At 42.3% G+C, this 18,327-nt stretch overlaps 1 protein-coding gene across 1 annotated transcript in view; it reads right to left on the bottom strand.

The window, feature by feature from the left end:
* Positions 1-18,327, bottom strand: part of Bltp3b (bridge-like lipid transfer protein family member 3B) — a 75,159-nt gene that overhangs the window by 30,449 nt on the left and 26,383 nt on the right. Inside the window, 6 exon segments of the mRNA XM_052753083.1 lie at positions 4,318-4,488; positions 6,122-6,262; positions 8,125-8,314; positions 10,700-10,791; positions 12,599-12,637; positions 13,728-13,890. Coding sequence (XP_052609043.1) covers positions 4,318-4,488; positions 6,122-6,262; positions 8,125-8,314; positions 10,700-10,791; positions 12,599-12,637; positions 13,728-13,890 — 796 coding nt within the window.

Here is an 18,327-nt window from a genome sequence, read left to right as displayed (position 1 = left end):
CCAGCACTCAGGAAGCAGAGGCAGGTTGAGCTATATAAGTTCAAGGCCAGCCTAGTCTACAAAGTATGTTCCAAGCCAGCCAAGGCTACATAGTAAGATCCTATCTCAAAACAAAAAACAAACAACAAACAAAAAAATCCACAACAATAAAAAGTAAAAATAGCCGGGCGGTGGTGGCGCACACCTTTAATCCCAGCACTTGGGAGGCAGAGCCAGGCGGATCTCTGTGAGTTCAAGGCCAGCCTGGGCTACCGAGTGAGTTCCAGGAAAGGCGCAAAGCTACACAGAGAAACCCTGTCTCGAAAAAAACCAAAAAAAAAAAAAAAAAAAAAGTAAAAATAAATAAATTCGGCTCCCCCAGAGAACTCAGGAAGTGGCATTTGGATAAGCATCACAAAATGGGCAGAATGAGACAGGACTCGCCATCAGCTCTGTAGGTGCTTACTTGTTTCCCTGGCTATAAGCTCTGTAAAACTCTGCTCACACCAGCAGGTAGAGTAGATGAGGGGATTTGTTTTAAAAATGGAATTCGGTACTTTACACTCCAAGTTCCGTGCCAGGATTGACAATGTGCTTTACTATATGATATTACTTCCAATAACCCAATCCTTCTACAGTTCTTTCTATGGTATATTCAAAACAAATAATGGAAGTCACTCGTCACTTAGTCATGAAAATCATTCATTTCTGCCAGCAAATATTCAAATTTTCTGTTTTGTTCCCAGAAGTATTTGTTCTTCCTGGACAAATCCATCACAGACTGGAGATTTGTAAGAGGGTGCCTTCAGTTTCTTAAGTAGGATAAGTGCAATTCTGGCACGGGAGAACATGTGTAACATCCAAAACCAGCATATTCTCAGGAGGTCAGAAGAAATAAAGAGCACATTAAGGTAGAAGGTATAGAATTCAATTTCCTTAAAATGCAAATCTCAGAAAAGAGTGTAGGGTGACTATGTGCTATGTGAACACAGGTCTCTGTGTGTCAGCATGTGCAGGTCAGAGGACAGCCTCACCTTCCAGCTAATTTGAGACAAGATCTCTCTTTTGTAGCTAAGCTAGCTGACCCACAACTTTCTGGATTCTCCTGTCTGCACCTCCGCCTTGTCACAGACACACTCCTGTCTGCACCCCATCTTGTCAGACACACTCCTGTCTGCACCCCATCTTGTCAGACACACACTGTCTGCACCCCATCTTGTCAGACACACTCCTGTCTGCACCCCATCTTGTCAGACACACTCCTGTCTGCACCCCATCTTGTCAGACACACACTGTCTGCACCCCATCTTGTCAGACACACTCCTGTCTGCACCCCATCTTGTCACAGACACACACTGTCTGCACCCCATCTTGTCAGACACACTCCTGTCTGCACCCCATCTTGTCAGACACACACTGTCTGCACCCCATCTTGTCTCACACACTGTCTGCACCCCATCTTGTCAGACACACTCCTGTCTGCACCCCATCTTGTCACAGACACACACTGTCTGCACCCCATCTTGTCTCACACACTCCTGTCTGCACCCCATCTTGTCAGACACACTCCTGTCTGCACCCCATCTTGTCACAGACACACACTGTCTGCATCCCATCTTGTCTCACACACACTGTCTGCACCCCATCTTGTCAGACACACACTGTCTGCACCCCATCTTGTCAGACACACTCCTGTCTGCACCCCATCTTGTCAGACACACTCCTGTCTGCACCCCATCTTGTCACAGACACACACTGTCTGCACCCCATCTTGTCTCACACACACTGTCTGCACCCCATCTTGTCAGACACACACTGTCTGCACCCCATCTTGTCAGACACACTCCTGTCTGCACCCCATCTTGTCAGACACACTCCTGTCTGCACCCCATCTTGTCAGACACACTCCTGTCTGCACCCCATCTTGTCACAGACACACACTGTCTGCACCCCATCTTGTCTCACACACACTGTCTGCACCCCATCTTGTCAGACACACACTGTCTGCACCCCATCTTGTCAGACACACTCCTGTCTGCACCCCATCTTGTCAGACACACTCCTGTCTGCACCCCATCTTGTCAGACACACTCCTGTCTGCACCCCATCTTGTCACAGACACACACTGTCTGCACCCCATCTTGTCTCACACACACTGTCTGCACCCCATCTTGTCAGACACACACTGTCTGCACCCCATCTTGTCAGACACACTCCTGTCTGCACCCCATCTTGTCAGACACACTCCTGTCTGCACCCCATCTTGTCAGACACACTCCTGTCTGCACCCCATCTTGTCACAGAGACAGGAACTAGAGATGCTTATATTACATCTGGCCTTTTGTGGGTGCTGGGGATCCAAACTTGGGTCCTAAAGATGGTCCAGCAAGCACTTTTCCCACAGACCCGTCTCCCTATCTTGGGTCTTCATTCTAAGACACAATCTCACTATGTTCCTTGTAAAGCCTCTCCAGATTCTTCAAAAAGTCAGTTTAAACTCCGGGGCTCCCACCACTCATCCACCACCTTCTCTTTTGGTTCTTCCCTTAGCACTGATGGAGAACCCAAGTGTTTAGATTTCCCTGTCTGCAACACTCTCAAGCTATTGAGGGCAGGATCACACGTCTACGTTTCCGTCCAAACAGGTGCCTGTGGACTCTTGTAAGCAAGCCAGCGTGAACAGCACGAAAGCCTGTAGTGTATGGCACGTCCACGTACCAGGCTCCATCACCAACAAGCTAAGATTGCTCAGAGATATTAATATTACTGCGTTAAAAAAATCCATAGCAGTATGATTTCATAACATCTCACAAAATTTTATGCCAGGAAGTGATGAAATTTACTTCTACTTTTAATAAAGTAAACAAATATACTACCCACTGGATTTCCATGTCCGTTCTACAAAGATGTTCATGTATTAGTAATCAGGATTTAATATTGAGAAAGACTGAAAAAAACCCTTTTTGGGGCTGGAGAGATGGCTCAGAGGTTTAAGAGCACTGGCTGCTCTTCCAGAGGTTCTGAGTTCAATTCCCAGCACCCACATGGTGGCTCACAGCCATCTGTAATGAGATCTGGTGCCCTCTTCTGGGTGGGCAGGCACACATGCAAGGAGAACACTGTATACCTAGTAAATAAATAAATCTTAAAAAAAAAAAAAAAAAAAAAAAAAACCCTTTTCATTCAGTTAAATGATGCTTCGGATTCCCCGTGGCCAACCCAGCACCGGGCAGCATCAGAAAGTTCCAGCGGAAGCTTTGTCTTCAGCTTTAGAGTCTCTGGACAGCTGTAGCTGTCTGTGCTGCCGCCTTCAGTGCCTTCTCCTACACGCCCAGGTTTTACTGCCCTTTACCTTTACCTCAAAAAATTAAACTCTTTTCTAACACAAGATCTAATTGGTCTTATAGTATAAAACCCAGACCCAGACACTGGGGTAAATGCTGAAAGATCAGAGACAAGGGAACAGGCCACTGCCAAGTCTCACCTCTAGGACTTCTCAGCCCCAAAAGCCTCAGTTCCTGTCTCCTTGCGCCTTATATAACTTTCTCCACCATCATATAACTTCCTTTTTAGTGCTGGGATTAATGGCGTGTGCCACCACTGCCTGGCTCTGTTTCTCCTAGACTGAGTCAATCTCATGTAGTCCAGGGTGGCTTTGAACTCACAGAGATCCAGAGGATCTCTGCTTCCTGAGTGCTAGGACTAAAGGTGTGTGCCACCACTGCCTGGCCTCTATGTTTACTCTAGTGTCTTGTTCTGTTCTCTGATCTTCAGGCAAATTTTATTAGGGTACACAATATATCACCACATTGCTTTTTTTTTTTTAATTCCTGAAAAGGATTACTGGGCTAGGAAATGACTTGGTGCATAAAAGCACTTACTATACAGGCATGAAGACTTGAGTTCAAGTCCCCAGCACTCACGTAACAAGTGGGACACTACCAACTCCAACCCCAGCACTGTGAGAGGAGGTGATAGGATTCCTGGGGTTGGTGGCCATTCCAGCATCAAGCTCAGTGAGAGACTATCACAAGGAAATGAGGTGCAGGGGTGAAGCAGGAGACTCAACACACTCCTATGTCCGCCATGGGTGTGTACACATACGATTATACCATCAAATACTGCTACACCGTCAATAATTCTGCCCCGAAAAAGAGCTCCAAACAAAACAAGCACTAGACACACAGTAATGTCACATACAGCATTACACTTTAACAGATTTAGATGAAGTAGATACTTGGTTTCAGTGTTACAATATCATATAAAGGAAATATCAACTCACCAATCTGTTTACACTAAGTTACAGACTGTCTTTTTTTCTGTGGATTTGTAGCATACCTGTGTAGGTTCAGGAGCCATACTCTTCCTTTGTTCTGTTGATTTTTCTATTGCTTCACTAAGAGACTTTGCATACTGCACCATAGCCTTCAACTGGGAATCCGTTAAAACCCATAACAAGTCATCCAGTATTAGAACTAATTTCGTTGCAATGACATTGCAGTCTTTCAACTGTAATAAAAAGGATTTAGAAAGTTAATCCAAGAATAAAACTTGTAACACACTTACATTTATTGAAAGCATAAAGATTGTTAGCAGGATTAAATGTGGACATGGACACTGCCTCCATTTAATTAAGTATTTGAGCCTTCAGGGTGGCTCAGTAGGCAGGGTCACTTGCCACCAAGCCTGATGGCCCGAGTCCAACCCTCAGGACCCCCATAGTGGAAGGAGAGATCCAACATCCCTAAGTCACCCTCTGACCTCCACCAACAGGATGGCATGTGCCCCCCCTTCCCACGAGATGAAGAATAATGAAAATGTAACAATATTCATTGAGTGCCTGTAAGATAGACTACTTCCCAAAGCTAGAGATGATCGCGCTAAAAGAGACAGACAGGTTCAGTACAAATGACACAGCATGTGTGTATTTCTATGTACAGGTGACAGCTCCTAATCGCTTCTAGTAACTGAACTCATCCTACCTGGGAGAGTGGAATTACAAGTCATCAAACACAAAAGGCCATTTCACCCACGGTTCACGTTTCTGGGAATCTCTGGGAAGCTCGGAGAAGCCTCCCTTCCTGGAGCTTACCACAGCTATTTATGTTAACATGTCAGTGACACAGAGCACAGAGCACGCTGCCGCGTCTGTAATTGGGCCTGTTTTTAAAGGTATCATCTCCTCATTAAAGCTCATCACCAACCCCACTGCGCGCGCTCTCAAGCTCTTCCGGCTAGCTTCTTCATTTATCTAAGTTACCAGCGCCATCTTTTGTTGTCTGTCTGAGGCAGGGTCTCTGTGTAACCAGAACTCTGCCTTCCGAGTGCTGGGCTAAAGGTGTGTGCCACCACGCCTGCCCCTCCAGCCAAATCTTACAAACTTACTGATGGCTAAAGTGTTGGCTATCAATAATAAAAACCATTATTGAGCAAAATTCAGTAAGAGAAACTTCCTCTTCGTCTCCCTCCTCCTCCTCCTCCTCCTCCTCCTCCTCCTCCTCCTCCTCCTCCTCCCCCTCCTCCTCCTCCTCCTCCTCAGCTTCGACAGTATTTTTTTTTCCTGGTTGCATTTAAGGACTAAACTCAGGGTCTTATTCATGCTAAGTAAGCATTCTACCACAAGTTACACTCCCAGCCTGTGAAATGAAACTGTAAGATAGTAAATACTCAACAAATATCTGAATCTTAAAATAAAAAAATAAAAAAAATTTTAAAAAAAGATGCTGGAGAGACAGCTGAGCAGTTAAGAGCACTGACTGCTCTTCCAGAGGACCCAGGTTCAACTCCCCGCACCCACATGGCAGCCCACAGCTGTCTATAACTCCAAGATCTGACACCTTCACACAGACATCCATGCAGGTAAAATACCAGCGCACATGGAATTAAAATAAACCAATTATTGTAAAAAAATAAGTAAAAATCTATTCAGTTGTTAGGAATACTAACCTTTGAGCACTTAAATCCTCATCTATCAGATAGGAGTGCTGTAACTACACAGCTCTCCATAAACTAGACACTATCCCAGTCTTTCTCTGTCTGCGACAGCGTCTAGACCCCACCACTCACGGTGTCCGTGTGCCACCTGGCCATCTCCTGCCTGTTTTATCACCAACATAGGGATCAAAACGACCATTGTACTTACTCTTCTTTTAAGGGTGACTCTGATTTTTGACTGGTTAGTTATTAATCGAACAGGAGCACACATAATTTCAAGATGTGAACTTTGGGTGGCATCTGCTTCAATTCGAATCATCTGCCAATTTATTTCTTTAAATGTCAGAACCTAAGGAGAAAACAGAGATTAGGAGCACACACTCGTGCAAAATGAGAAAGTGTACATTTATGAAAGCAAAGAAATAATGTACCTTCTCTCTCTCTCTCTTTTTTTTTTTTTTGTTTTTTGTTTTTTGTTTTTTGTTTTTTTCGAGACAAGGTTTCTCTGTGTAGCTTTGTGCCTTTCCTGGAACTCACTCTGTAGCCCAGGCTGGCCTTGAACTCACAGAGATCCCCCTGCCTCTGCCTCCCGAGTGCTGTGATTAAAGGCGTGTGTGTGCCACCACCGCCCGGCTAATGTACCTCTCAACTAATTTTTGTGACATTCTAAAAATGTTTGTCATGCTACTTTTACTCTTCATCAAACTTGGCAGGGTACATTCAGAATTTACTCATCCATGAGACTCTTGGCACTTTCATTTAGGAAACAGCACAATCAACAAGTAGCTCTAGAGTCATGACTAAAACAGTATCTGAATAAAACCCAAAAGGAGCTAAAGACACTTACTGCGAAAAGCTGACCTGAGCTTGATCCCTGGAACCCACATAAATACGAGAGATGAGACTCCACAAAGTTGATCTCTGACCTCCACATGCATGCCATGGTGCATGCATGCATTAGTGCATACACACACACATGCACACATGCTCCCAAAGACGTACGTGAACAGGCACAGACACACACACATGCACAGACACATAAATAGTCACACATGTACGCACATGCATATACACATGCATGCACACACACAAAAAAATTTTTAATTAAAAAGTATGACTCATTACTTTCATAAGGTGAAAGATGTATATAGTAAAACATTAAAATACCAACATTTTATAATTAAATTATTTAGGTTAATAGAAAAGTATACTTATAAGTCCAGAAGAAAGAAATCTACTAGAATGTGATTCTGGGCAACCATAAATGTAACTTTTATTTTGGGGTGTGTGTGTGTGTATGTACACGTGCATATGGTGATATTTCATTTGTACTAAAATGTGATTTTATTTGTATGCTAATAAATAAAGTTGCCTGGGGGTCAGAGCTAATAGCAAGCCATAGCAGAAGCCGGCGGTGGTGGTGCACACCTTTAATCCCGATCACATGACAGGCAGATCTCTGTGTGTTCAAGGATACATCCAGCATGGAGACACACGCCTTTAATCTCAATACCAACCATAGAGACCTGGAGGTCTGTATAGACAGGCAGTGACGAGGAGGTCATGTGGTTGGGTTTACAACCAATGAGAAGGCAGAACAGAAAGTCAATAAAAAGACAGACACACAGGAAGTAGGCCTCTTTCTGAGGGGAAGGACGGCAGCGGCAAGAAGGATAAGAAGGTGGTTTTAAGTCTCAGCTCTTAGCTACTGCTCTGACCTCTTGGGCTTTTAACTCTGCATTTGGCTCTGTGTTTCTTATTTAATAAGACTGTTACATCTACATGTGCATGTATACCTAAGTACATGTATGTGTACCATACGTGCATGTGCCTGTAGAAGCCAGAAAAGGGAGTCAGATCCCACTGGCACTGGAGTCACAGGTGGCTGTGAGTCTGCCAGTGCAGGTCCTGGGAACCAAACTCAGGTCTTCTGCAATAGCATCAAGTACTAGCTGTTGAGCCGTCCCTCCGGCTGCTTTTTAAATTGGTTTTGTGTGCATGTGTGTTTATGTGTACATATGTGTGGGCACCCATGTGCCTCAGCAGGAGCCAGTTCTCTCCTTTGGGTCCCAGGGATATTATTTAGGTCATCAGTATCGGCAGCAAATACCTTTAACCACTGAGTCATCTTGCTAGCTGCTGGTGCAATTTTAAATATCTCTGTTTATTTATCAACAACTAAAATGCTTTTTAGTACAAAAAGCGTTTTACCTCTCCTCTTTGTGGATCTTGGATCCGAGTAAACCTCAAGTCTGCATGTTCCCAGTGAGCATTGACACTATAGATTCGGAGCTGAGACAGTTCGAAGGAGGCATTGAAAGCTTTTGCTCCAATTCTGATGACAATAGAATTCACAGAAACAGTAATTCCCTCCACAACTTTTTCAGCAAAGCCATATTCACTGGAAAAACAAAGCAAAACAGAAACAAGATAAAGGAAAAATAAAGTCATTAAAAATCATTGCTGGGGCTGGAGCGATGGCTCAGAGGTTAAGAGCACTGGCTGTTCTTCCAGAGGACCTGAGTTCAATTCCCAGCAACCACATGGTGGTTTACAACCATCTGTAATGGGACTGGTGCCCTCTTCTGGCATGTAGGCATATATGCTGGCAGAATACATTGTAAATAAATAACCTTTAAAAAAAAAAAAATCACTGCTAATAGTCTTACATAAGTCTATATATACAATGCCCTAATATCTAACTCACATTTCCAAAGTAAAAAATGCAAAAAAAAATCAGTCTTACTATACGTTTTCCTACTTTTCTTTCCCTCTTACAATAATATTAAAAGTATTTCTAACTTTTCTAACTCTAACCAATCTAAACACCAACTACTCTACATAAATTTTAATCCATACTATGAAATCTCAAAAGTCTCTAGACAGAGGAGCAATTATAAAGTTAACATAACAGCCACCTTCCCTGTCACTGTTACTTCTGGTCCAAATCTAAGCTCTACAGCCAATGAACATGACGGCTCTCTGTCATCTCAGCACAGAACAGATGACATCATACTAACACACAGATCAGCCTAAGCTGGTTTGCTCCTTCCGATGTGCATCCCCGGAGCCATGAGCAGAGGTGCTGAGCTCCCACCAGCTCCTAAATAATATTTTTAAGATGTATTTTTATTTTATGCATATGAGTATTTGGCCTGCATGTATGTAAGTACACAGAGACCAGAAGAGGATGCTGGAGCAGGAATTTCAGAAGGTTGTGCACAGCCATGTGGGTGCTGGCAACCAAATCTGGATCTCTGCAAGGCCAGCAAGTACACCTAACTCCTAAGCTACCTCTCCAGCCCCAAAACAAGTAATTCTTAAAAATCCATTTCAGTCGGGCGGTAGTGGCACACGCCTTTAATCCCAGCACTTGGGAGGCAGAGCCAGGCCAATCTCTGTGAGTTCAAGGCCAGCCTGGTCTACAGAGTGAGATCCAGGAAAGGCGCAAAGCTACACAGAGAAACCCTGTCTTGAAAAAAAAAACAAAAAACAAAAAACAAAAAAACAGAAAAAAAATCCATTTCAACAAAGCTTATGTAACAGTCCAATGTTAACTATCTTTTTTTGTTTGTTTGGTTTTCTTTCTCTGTGTAGCTCTGGCTGTCCTGGAACTCACTCTGCAGACCAGGATGGCCTCAAACTCACAGAGATCCACCTGCCTCTGCCTCCCACATTATTTAGGAATGACAAGAGTTCACTGATGCATGGGAAATGAAGTGCAGAGAAATATTAATGTTTCAAGACTCCTAGAGGTTGCCTGAAATCACAGATATTACCGAACTGCATACACTAATTTTCCTATACACATATACCAATAGTGGACTTTAAATTATAAGTTAGACACAAGAGGTTAACAGTAACTAATAATAAAAGAGCAATTATAACAATGCATGGTAATAAAAGTCATGAGAATACAGACATCCTTAAGATAACTTTGTTTTTGAAACAGGATCTCAAATAAGTAGCCAAGGATGACCTTGAACTCCTATCCTTCTGCCTCTGGCTCCTGAGGGCTTGGATTCCAGTCATACACAACCACATTTGTTCTATGTAATGCTGCATAAATCCAGGGCCTTAAACATGCTACATCCCCAGCTCAAAATATCTTATGCTAAGCATACCCTTCTTGTGATAATGTAAAAGAAATATAGGCCTATGTGATGAGATTAAATAAAGCAAACAGCTAACATACTGTGATTTTTGTGTATTCCGACGTACAAGTTACTTGAAAACAAAGCACCGATACCTGAGAGCTGACTGATAACCCAGGCAGCTGCTCTGCTGACTGACTAACTCCCTATACGGCATGAACACACTGGACTAAAGAATGATTCACATCTCCAGCTAAATCTCAGTCTTTCATGACACTCATAATGGCATACATTTTCAAACTTATGAATTGTTTAGTTCCAGAATTTTCCATCCAGTATTTTTAGAATGTCACTAGTCACAGTTAAATGAATACATGGAAAGTGAATCCGCAGTTAACTACAGTAATAAAAAATTAAGAGAGTATCTGATTTATAGAATGTTAAGCTCTTCTGCACTGCCTTTGGCTACTCATTACTATTTAACAATATGATAATCAAGAGAAATGATGAAATTTAAAAATAATCTGCTACTAACTAAATGTGGAGACTGTCTCATAAAGAGGTAGCTGAAGCAGAGGGTATCTGGGGTGAAAGGATTTTATATTCTTCCTGTCCTGCTGCTGCAGATAAGAGAACCACCGCCATAAAAAGGAAGCCCCTGTGGTAGCCAGAGAGCAGAGGGCACGGCTTACCTCTGTCCTGAAGCAGTTGCAATCGGTGATGGACCGTTGGGGGCTCGCGGTTCTTCACACGCACTCATTTCCATTACGACTTTATCTAGAGACTAATACAAAATTAACTAATTAGAGATCTATGTGCACTGTCAAAGTATGAAGTGTATTTTCTTTCATTTATTTAGGGCCAAAGTAAACACTTGTGAAAATGCTTAAAGGGAAGAAAGCATTCAGTCCTTCACTGAGGCACTGATCTCCTGGTGGAAAGGCTTACATACACATTCTATGAGTCTGGGGGAGGAAATACAGAAGCAGCCATTAACTGATGAGGTCACTAGATTTAATGGCAGCATAAATTCTAATCCCATTTGTATCCTCACATCACTGATAAATTATATATTAATGAAAGGGACTGAACTACATCTAGAAGTCTTTTCTTGAAATCTGAGACATAAGACATAAACTAAGCAAATTATGAAATGAGCAAGGCAAACACTCCCATAAGAAGAAAACTATCTTTTCCAGATAATTTTTTTCTTGAGGATAGATCTAAGGCTTTTAATAGAGAGTGCATCTACAAATCCAGACTTCTTCATTCTACATTTTAAATATAGCATTTATCACTATCTAAAAATCATCTTATTTTATTATGTATTTGTTCAGTCAACCTCTGCTAAAATATAAATTTCTTCAGCTCAAAAAACAGGTGATTTCAGCTGGGCAGTGGTGGTGCACACCTTTAATCCCAGCACTCAGGAGGCAGAGGCAAGTGGATTTGTGAGTTCAAGGCCAGTCTGGTCTACAGAGTGAGTTCCAGGACAGCCAGAGCTACACAGAGAAAATCTTATCTCAAAAAACCACAAAAGAGAGACAGAGAGAGAGAAAGAGAGAGAGAGAGAGAGAGAGAGAGAGAGAGAGAGAGAGAGAGAGAGAGAGAGAGAGAGAGAGAACAGGTGATTTCATAAAGAATATTTATAGAATGAGGCTAGGCTAGGGGTAGGAATTAACATGTTCAGGTACACAGATTCAGTCTGGAACACCACCTCAAAATCTGGAATGAATGAGTGAGTCAGTAAAGACATGTGCTGCCAAGGTGGACACCTGGGTTTCCCAGCTGGAACACATGGCGGAAGGAGAGAACCAACTCCTGAAAGGTGCCCTTCACTCTCACATGCCGGCCATGGCATGCACACATGCACATGTGTGCGGGCACGCACACAAATAATAAGGTGAAACTTAGATGACTCACTGCAATGAACATTTGCTGGTAAAGCTGACTTTACTGGGTCAAAGGGTTACTATGTGACACTCCGCTCCCAACACCACGAGGACAAATGAAGAGGTGCTGGAGAGGCGGGAAAGATGGAGGCCAAGGGTTTGCTTTGCTTTGTTTTGTTCTTGTTTGCTTGATGCCTTTGTTTCGTTTTGTTTTAACTTTCTTTTGGGGGGGGGGGGCACCTGTAAGGGTTAGGGGAAGATATTGGGGGGACCAGAGCTGAGTGGAATTAGGGAGCATAATGTGAAATTCCCAAAGAATCAATAAAGAAATTACGTTAAAAAGGGGTTAAGTGATCTATCTTACTCAATTTTCTTTACATTACAGAACACGTGACCAAACTTCCCAAGGAGAGCAAAAACACAGAAAGCCTGGGTCAAAAGTTATTGAAGTAATTCTATAATATGTCAGAGAAGAATGAAAACATGCAATACGCCACCCGGATACAATGTCCTAGAAATAAAACCTTTAAAATCCCTCTTAAAGTTCAAGCTTCTCATACAACAGCTGAAAAAACTAAGCCCAATAAAAATAAAGCAAAAGCTAATAGATGGAAAGTCCAAGAAACAAAATATTAATATTTATAGAATAGTTGATTTACACATGTAAATGCTTATTTTTGAAACAGTTTCACTACTCACCAAACAGATGGGATGTGTTTTCAGTTTTGTCCATGGAATCTACAAATACAATATTTTCTTTAAAGTGAGTTATTAAAAATTGTATGAAATACTAATCAACAGACATCTCTGTATATAGAAGATAGGCAGCAACTTACAATATACATCTCTCCCAGACTGCAAATTACTCATACTATTGAAATCAGGGTATTTATGTTATAGGAGAAAATCATTGAAATTATCTAAATAAGATAATTTACATGTTTTAACAGTCCTTAAAATACATTTTAATTACATAATTTAAGAATTCTCAACAAAGCATAATCAATGTTCTGTGTATCAATTTGTTTGACTTTAGAATTCCAACCGGTATTTTTGCAGCTATTCAAATAAATCCAAATCATTGATGAAAAATGCCAGCTACAACAAAGAGACAATGTTCAAATATACCCAGTCATATCTTGGTTAATATTTGGGTCATAGACCCAAAGTAATGATGAATACCAAAGGATACAGAACGCTTTTCCAAAGGAAACACAAATTTTACTTTTATAAAAAAAAAAATTAGCACACACTGTCTCTCCCGAGCTGCCAGCTCTCAGTCTAAGCCCGGCCTCTAACAGCACGAAGTTGGATGAACTGAAATAAGATTAGTCACAAACATCAGAATAGTAAGAACAATGTTAACAATAGTGAAGTAAATAGAAATCCTTGAATTTCTCCAAATTACCAAGAAACACATGAAAGCGGATAAAATTCTAAACTAGCATGATAGCATGTTGTCTATAGTAACAAATGACAATTCTTACATTTAAATAAAGCATATAAATTTAAATCATTTCAATTGATAAGAAATCCTAAGGGGGGATTATCATTGAATATATGCCAAAGTGAAGTAGTTAAATTATAACCAAGTAATTGTAGCAAACTATCAATAAAATTGTTTTAAACAAAACATAACTAAGTTATTGGTATGACCTCAATTGCACTCATAAGGGATGAACAATCATCTATGCAGCTAGTTTCTGTGTAAACTGTAGGAATAAAACGCTTCTTTATGTAATGACCTGAAGCTGAGTACTCATGTTAAATACTAGAGAGGACCAGACCCTGATACCATGCGAAGTCTCCCGAGCCATCCCAGTCTTACCCTGATGGACGCTTTGTTACAGAACACTCTGTTGATAGCCAGCCACGTGGGCAAATCCAGCATGTTCTGGAGCACCTCCTCATCCAGCTCCAGGTTCTTCAGCTCACCTTCTCCTTTCAGGGTGCTTAGATTTATTTTGTCAGGAGATAAGTTTTTGGTAAATCTGAAAGAGAACACAGTTACATTTATTTTAGTGTTAGTTAATGTGCTCCAGAGTCATCCTAGCAAATACAGAGTACTAAAATGCAATAGCAACACTAAACACCAGAAGATCACAGGGATGGGATTTTTTTATCCGTGCTCACTGTCTTTCATTGTTGCTTTGATCTCTCATAGCCAAAGCTCTCTAATATTAAGGCTTAGGGGCACAGAGTTGAATGTCATATTCCTATAAATAGCTGAAGGCGGGTTCTTACCACCTGTCAAACTGGATGAAAATGTAGGAAGGACACACTACCGTTTTCCAGGCACTATGGTCTTGACCCATTCCCTAGCACATTTTGTTCACTGTAGACTCCATCACAGAGGAGAGACAATACTGTGCTGTTAACCAAGGTACAAGAAGTCAAGGGAATTGAGGGGCCCCTCTAACAGCAGCTCACATGGCAGCAGATGTCAGTCATCATCCGAAGAATGATGTTCGACGGTCATAATGAGGATCACCTGGCTACTCCCAGCATAAGAAACCGACCCAAACTACTTCAGAAATAAATTCTGGCACATACATAGTGTTTTTTAAGTTTCTGAGGAAGGAAATCACACAGCTCCACTTAGAGGTTGGTTTTGGTGTCCTCTGGGTAACTCTAAAAAATCAGTTATTCTGAACTCTGAGGTAACTCTAGAAGCGCCCCTTGTCCTTTCTATAGGTTTAGCTACAGGAATTTGGAAACTGAAATGTAAAGTACTTAATGACTTCTGGAAATCATAAGGACAGTGAACCTTTAACTGTAGTTGGACTCTCCACCATCTTTTTCTAAGAAGCATTCTTTAAAAGATTTTCACGTATTAAGGGCTGGGGATGTAGCTCAATGGTCATGTTTGTCTACCATGTGTTGGATTTGTCCACATGGCTCTGCAATCAACAGTTTCTGTAATGACGCATCTATTAGGGGATATCTGTGGAAGACCTTTCCTATTTCCATTTTTAATTTCATCTCTACTTTTTAACATACTGCTTGAGATAACTCAACAAAGCATTTAATATTTTTTAATTAGAAACAAACCTGAAAACAACCCCGTCTCTCAAATGAAAATTTCTAATCTTACCTGGCCACTCTTTATAAGTGAATTACTAGGCCTGCGGGAAGGCTTCGTAGCTACGGGCACTTACCAGCAAGCCTGATGACCTCTACATTGTCCTCTGACTTTCACATACGCTCAGTGGCACGAGTGTGCCTCTCACCCATGCACACCCATCATACACAACAGGAATAAATAAGTACTTTTTAAAGCCCTGTGACCATGGAGAACCAGAATGATACAGTTGAGAGCAAAATTACCTTGGGCTCTCTAAGCCCCCTAAATATCCATTCCCTGCCCTCCTCTGTGTTTCACTTAACACCCTGTAACTATTGGGTAAATCCATGGGAATGTACTGAGACCACTCAGTTTCACCAACCAAAGACTAAGCATGTCATCAGACATCATCTGGAGTCCACGGCAGCGATTTCCTCCACTATGCTGTAACCTGACTACCTAGTGTCTCTACCAATGTATTGGATGTAACTTGATTTATGATTGTATTTGCTTTTTTACTATAAAAGTTTCATGAAACTGTTACCACATTAGAACATGGTATTTGGGGTGCTCTGAATCTGTGTTCCTGGGCTATGGTCCTGACAGCTGTAGGGGTTTTTTTGTCAACACAGGAGGTGAAAGTTCATGAAGACCAAAATCACTAATCATTGTTATAAAAGTGTTACATTCCACATTCAGAATTTAGCATTTAATCTCAAGAACAACCAGAAATTGGTGAATAATTACATGAAGAAGGAAACTTGTTTGTTAAACACATTTAAGTGCATCTCATCCTTTAGATGCTTTGCCAGACTGACCAACAACAGCTTCTGAGAACACCATTCTTCTTTCTTTTGCTTTTCATTCATTCATTCACTCATTCATTCATTCATTTTGGTTTTCAGGGCAGGGTTTTTCTGTGTAGCCCTGGCTGTCCAGAAACTTACTCTGTAGACCATGCTGGCCTCGAACTCAAAGAGATCCACCTGATTCTTCTCCAAGTGCTGAAATTAAAGATGATTAAAGGCCCATGCCACTACCACCTGGCTACCATTCTTTCCATATCCGCCATCTCAAAGCTCCAGAATGCCTACCTCTTCCTCTACCAAGCAAACTCCTACTTCTCTTTTATGGTGTAGTGCTGTAGTCTGGATGATAGATGCTCCTCAAAGAACCCTGTGCATAAAGGCTTGGTGTGATACTGAGACATTAAAGAGGTGGGCCCTACACTGGGCGGTGGTGGCACACGCCTTTAATCACCTTTAATCCCAGCATCAGGAGGGGCAGAGGCAAGTGGATCTCTGAGTTCAAGGCCAGCCTGGTCTACAAAGTGAGTTCCAGGACAGGCACCAAAACTACACAGAGAAACCCTGTCTCGAAAACAACAAACAACAACAAAAGAGGTGGGGCCCGATGACTTAGAGCTGCTTTATCTCACACACACACACACACACACACACACACACACACACACACACACGCCTGCAAATGTCATAATTGATGGCTAACAGCAGGGTAACCTGACAACTGGGCCCTCACTTTGCATCTGTCTCTTTGTCTTCAATTTCAGATGAGATTCCTGCTCAAATCTGCACACAGGCCAACTAACCATTTAAGGAGTATCTGCATAAAAACTGGAATCCAGGGTTGGTTAGCCCTAAATACACTTATCCTAACTCAACTCCCTTCTAGATTAAGGGCACCAAGATAAAAGTAAAGTATTTCCAAGATTTGCAAGGACATCCAAAGGTTAGTTTTTACCCAGGTTCCACCTGTCCTGGAGCAGCATCTAGAAGCTTCTGGTCTTTGCTTGTAACTTGTAGTCACCTTACAACTCTGGGACAGATTTTTAGGCAGATCACTTCATGGTGAGACTGCCTCTCTCCCCGACCCCCGACCCCCAACCCCCAACCCCCAGTCCATCCCACAAAACGGGGAGAACCACTCTCTACTGACTTCTCTAAAACCTAGAGAATTCAGAACGGAGACGAGGACCAGCCAGAGCACAGTAGGACAGACTCCTTCATTCCTGCCTCCCTCTCACCCCTGAGCTACTACTGTTTCTTCCTGCTGAATGCTTGATCTTGTCTTTACGTTATGGTCACACCAATTCCATTCCTGCCCCACCTTTCCACCACTTCCTGTCCCTTGAATTCAGGAGTGATGGTTAAGCCAGGCCTCTGACCAATGACTCCTGTGACTGGTTCTTAGGTCCTTAGGGCTCTGATCCCCCTGTCCTGTTCTCACTCCCACTCTCTCTGACTCCTAGAGTTCAAGATATAATCACTTGTGTGTTCCCAGTGTATTCTCCAGCCATTGCTCTCTGCCATTTGCACCTGGTGATGCAGCCAGGGATCAATCCGGAGCCACTTGGACCCTGAGCCCTCAAAACTGTGAGCTAAATACTTCCCACGTAGGCTGTGTCAGGTTCTCTGATACAGCGACAGACTATGCAGGTCAAATGGAACTAAGAAACACTCCCCGGCTTCTCCACGGAGGCAGCCATTCCTTCCTGCGTATTTCCGGATTGTCGGCACTGTAACAATGGCAGGCTGTTATCAGAAGCTGACACTTCCATCAAGGACTATTTTGAAGAGCTTTATAGACTTCATCTGAGCTAATAACTCTCTGAAGTGGTATAATTATAGCCTTCATCCTAAAAGTGGAGAAACTAGGCTGGCAAGATGGAGCAGCAGGTGGGGGCATCTGGCGCCAAGCCTGAGAACCCACATGGTGGAAGATGAGAACCAAATTCTGCAAGTTGTCCTCTCTCTTCCACACTCACTCTATAACATATACACATGCATACACACAATAAATAAGTAAATGTAATTTTAAATTTTTCAGTGCTGAAACTGAGTCATTAAGATGTTAAATAATGGGCTGGAGAGATGGCTTGGTGTTACTCTTCAGAGAACCCTGGTTCAATTCCCAGCATCCACATAGCAATTCACAACAAGTTCCAGGAGATCCAGTGCCCTCTTCCGGCCTCACTGGGCACCAGGCATGCACATGGCATGTACACAGACATACTTAAAGGCAAAAACCCATACATACAAAATAATGAAAAATTTTTTTAATTTTAAAAATGTTAAATAACATGCTCACAGACATACAAAGGCTAGAGTCAGGAACTGAACACAGGCAGTCTGGTTCCTGAGCTTTACCGATGATGATAAAGAAGCCAGAATCACACACAGGGAAAAAGACGGCATCATCAGTAAAGGATGCCAGTCAAACTGGATGTCTGCACGTAGAGAAGCAAATCGAGCCATACTTACCGCTCTGCACAAGACTCAACTCCAAATAGATCAAAGACCTCAACAGAAAACCAGATGCTCTGAACCTGCTGTTAGTTCTCCTG

Source organism: Peromyscus californicus, unplaced genomic scaffold (assembly GCF_007827085.1).
Source record: "Peromyscus californicus insignis strain IS unplaced genomic scaffold, ASM782708v3 Scaffold_24__1_contigs__length_46423439, whole genome shotgun sequence".
Classification (NCBI taxonomy): Eukaryota; Metazoa; Chordata; class Mammalia; order Rodentia; family Cricetidae; genus Peromyscus; species Peromyscus californicus.
The sequence above is the reverse complement of the archived record's forward strand: the minus strand, read 5'-3'. Positions and strand labels throughout refer to the sequence as shown.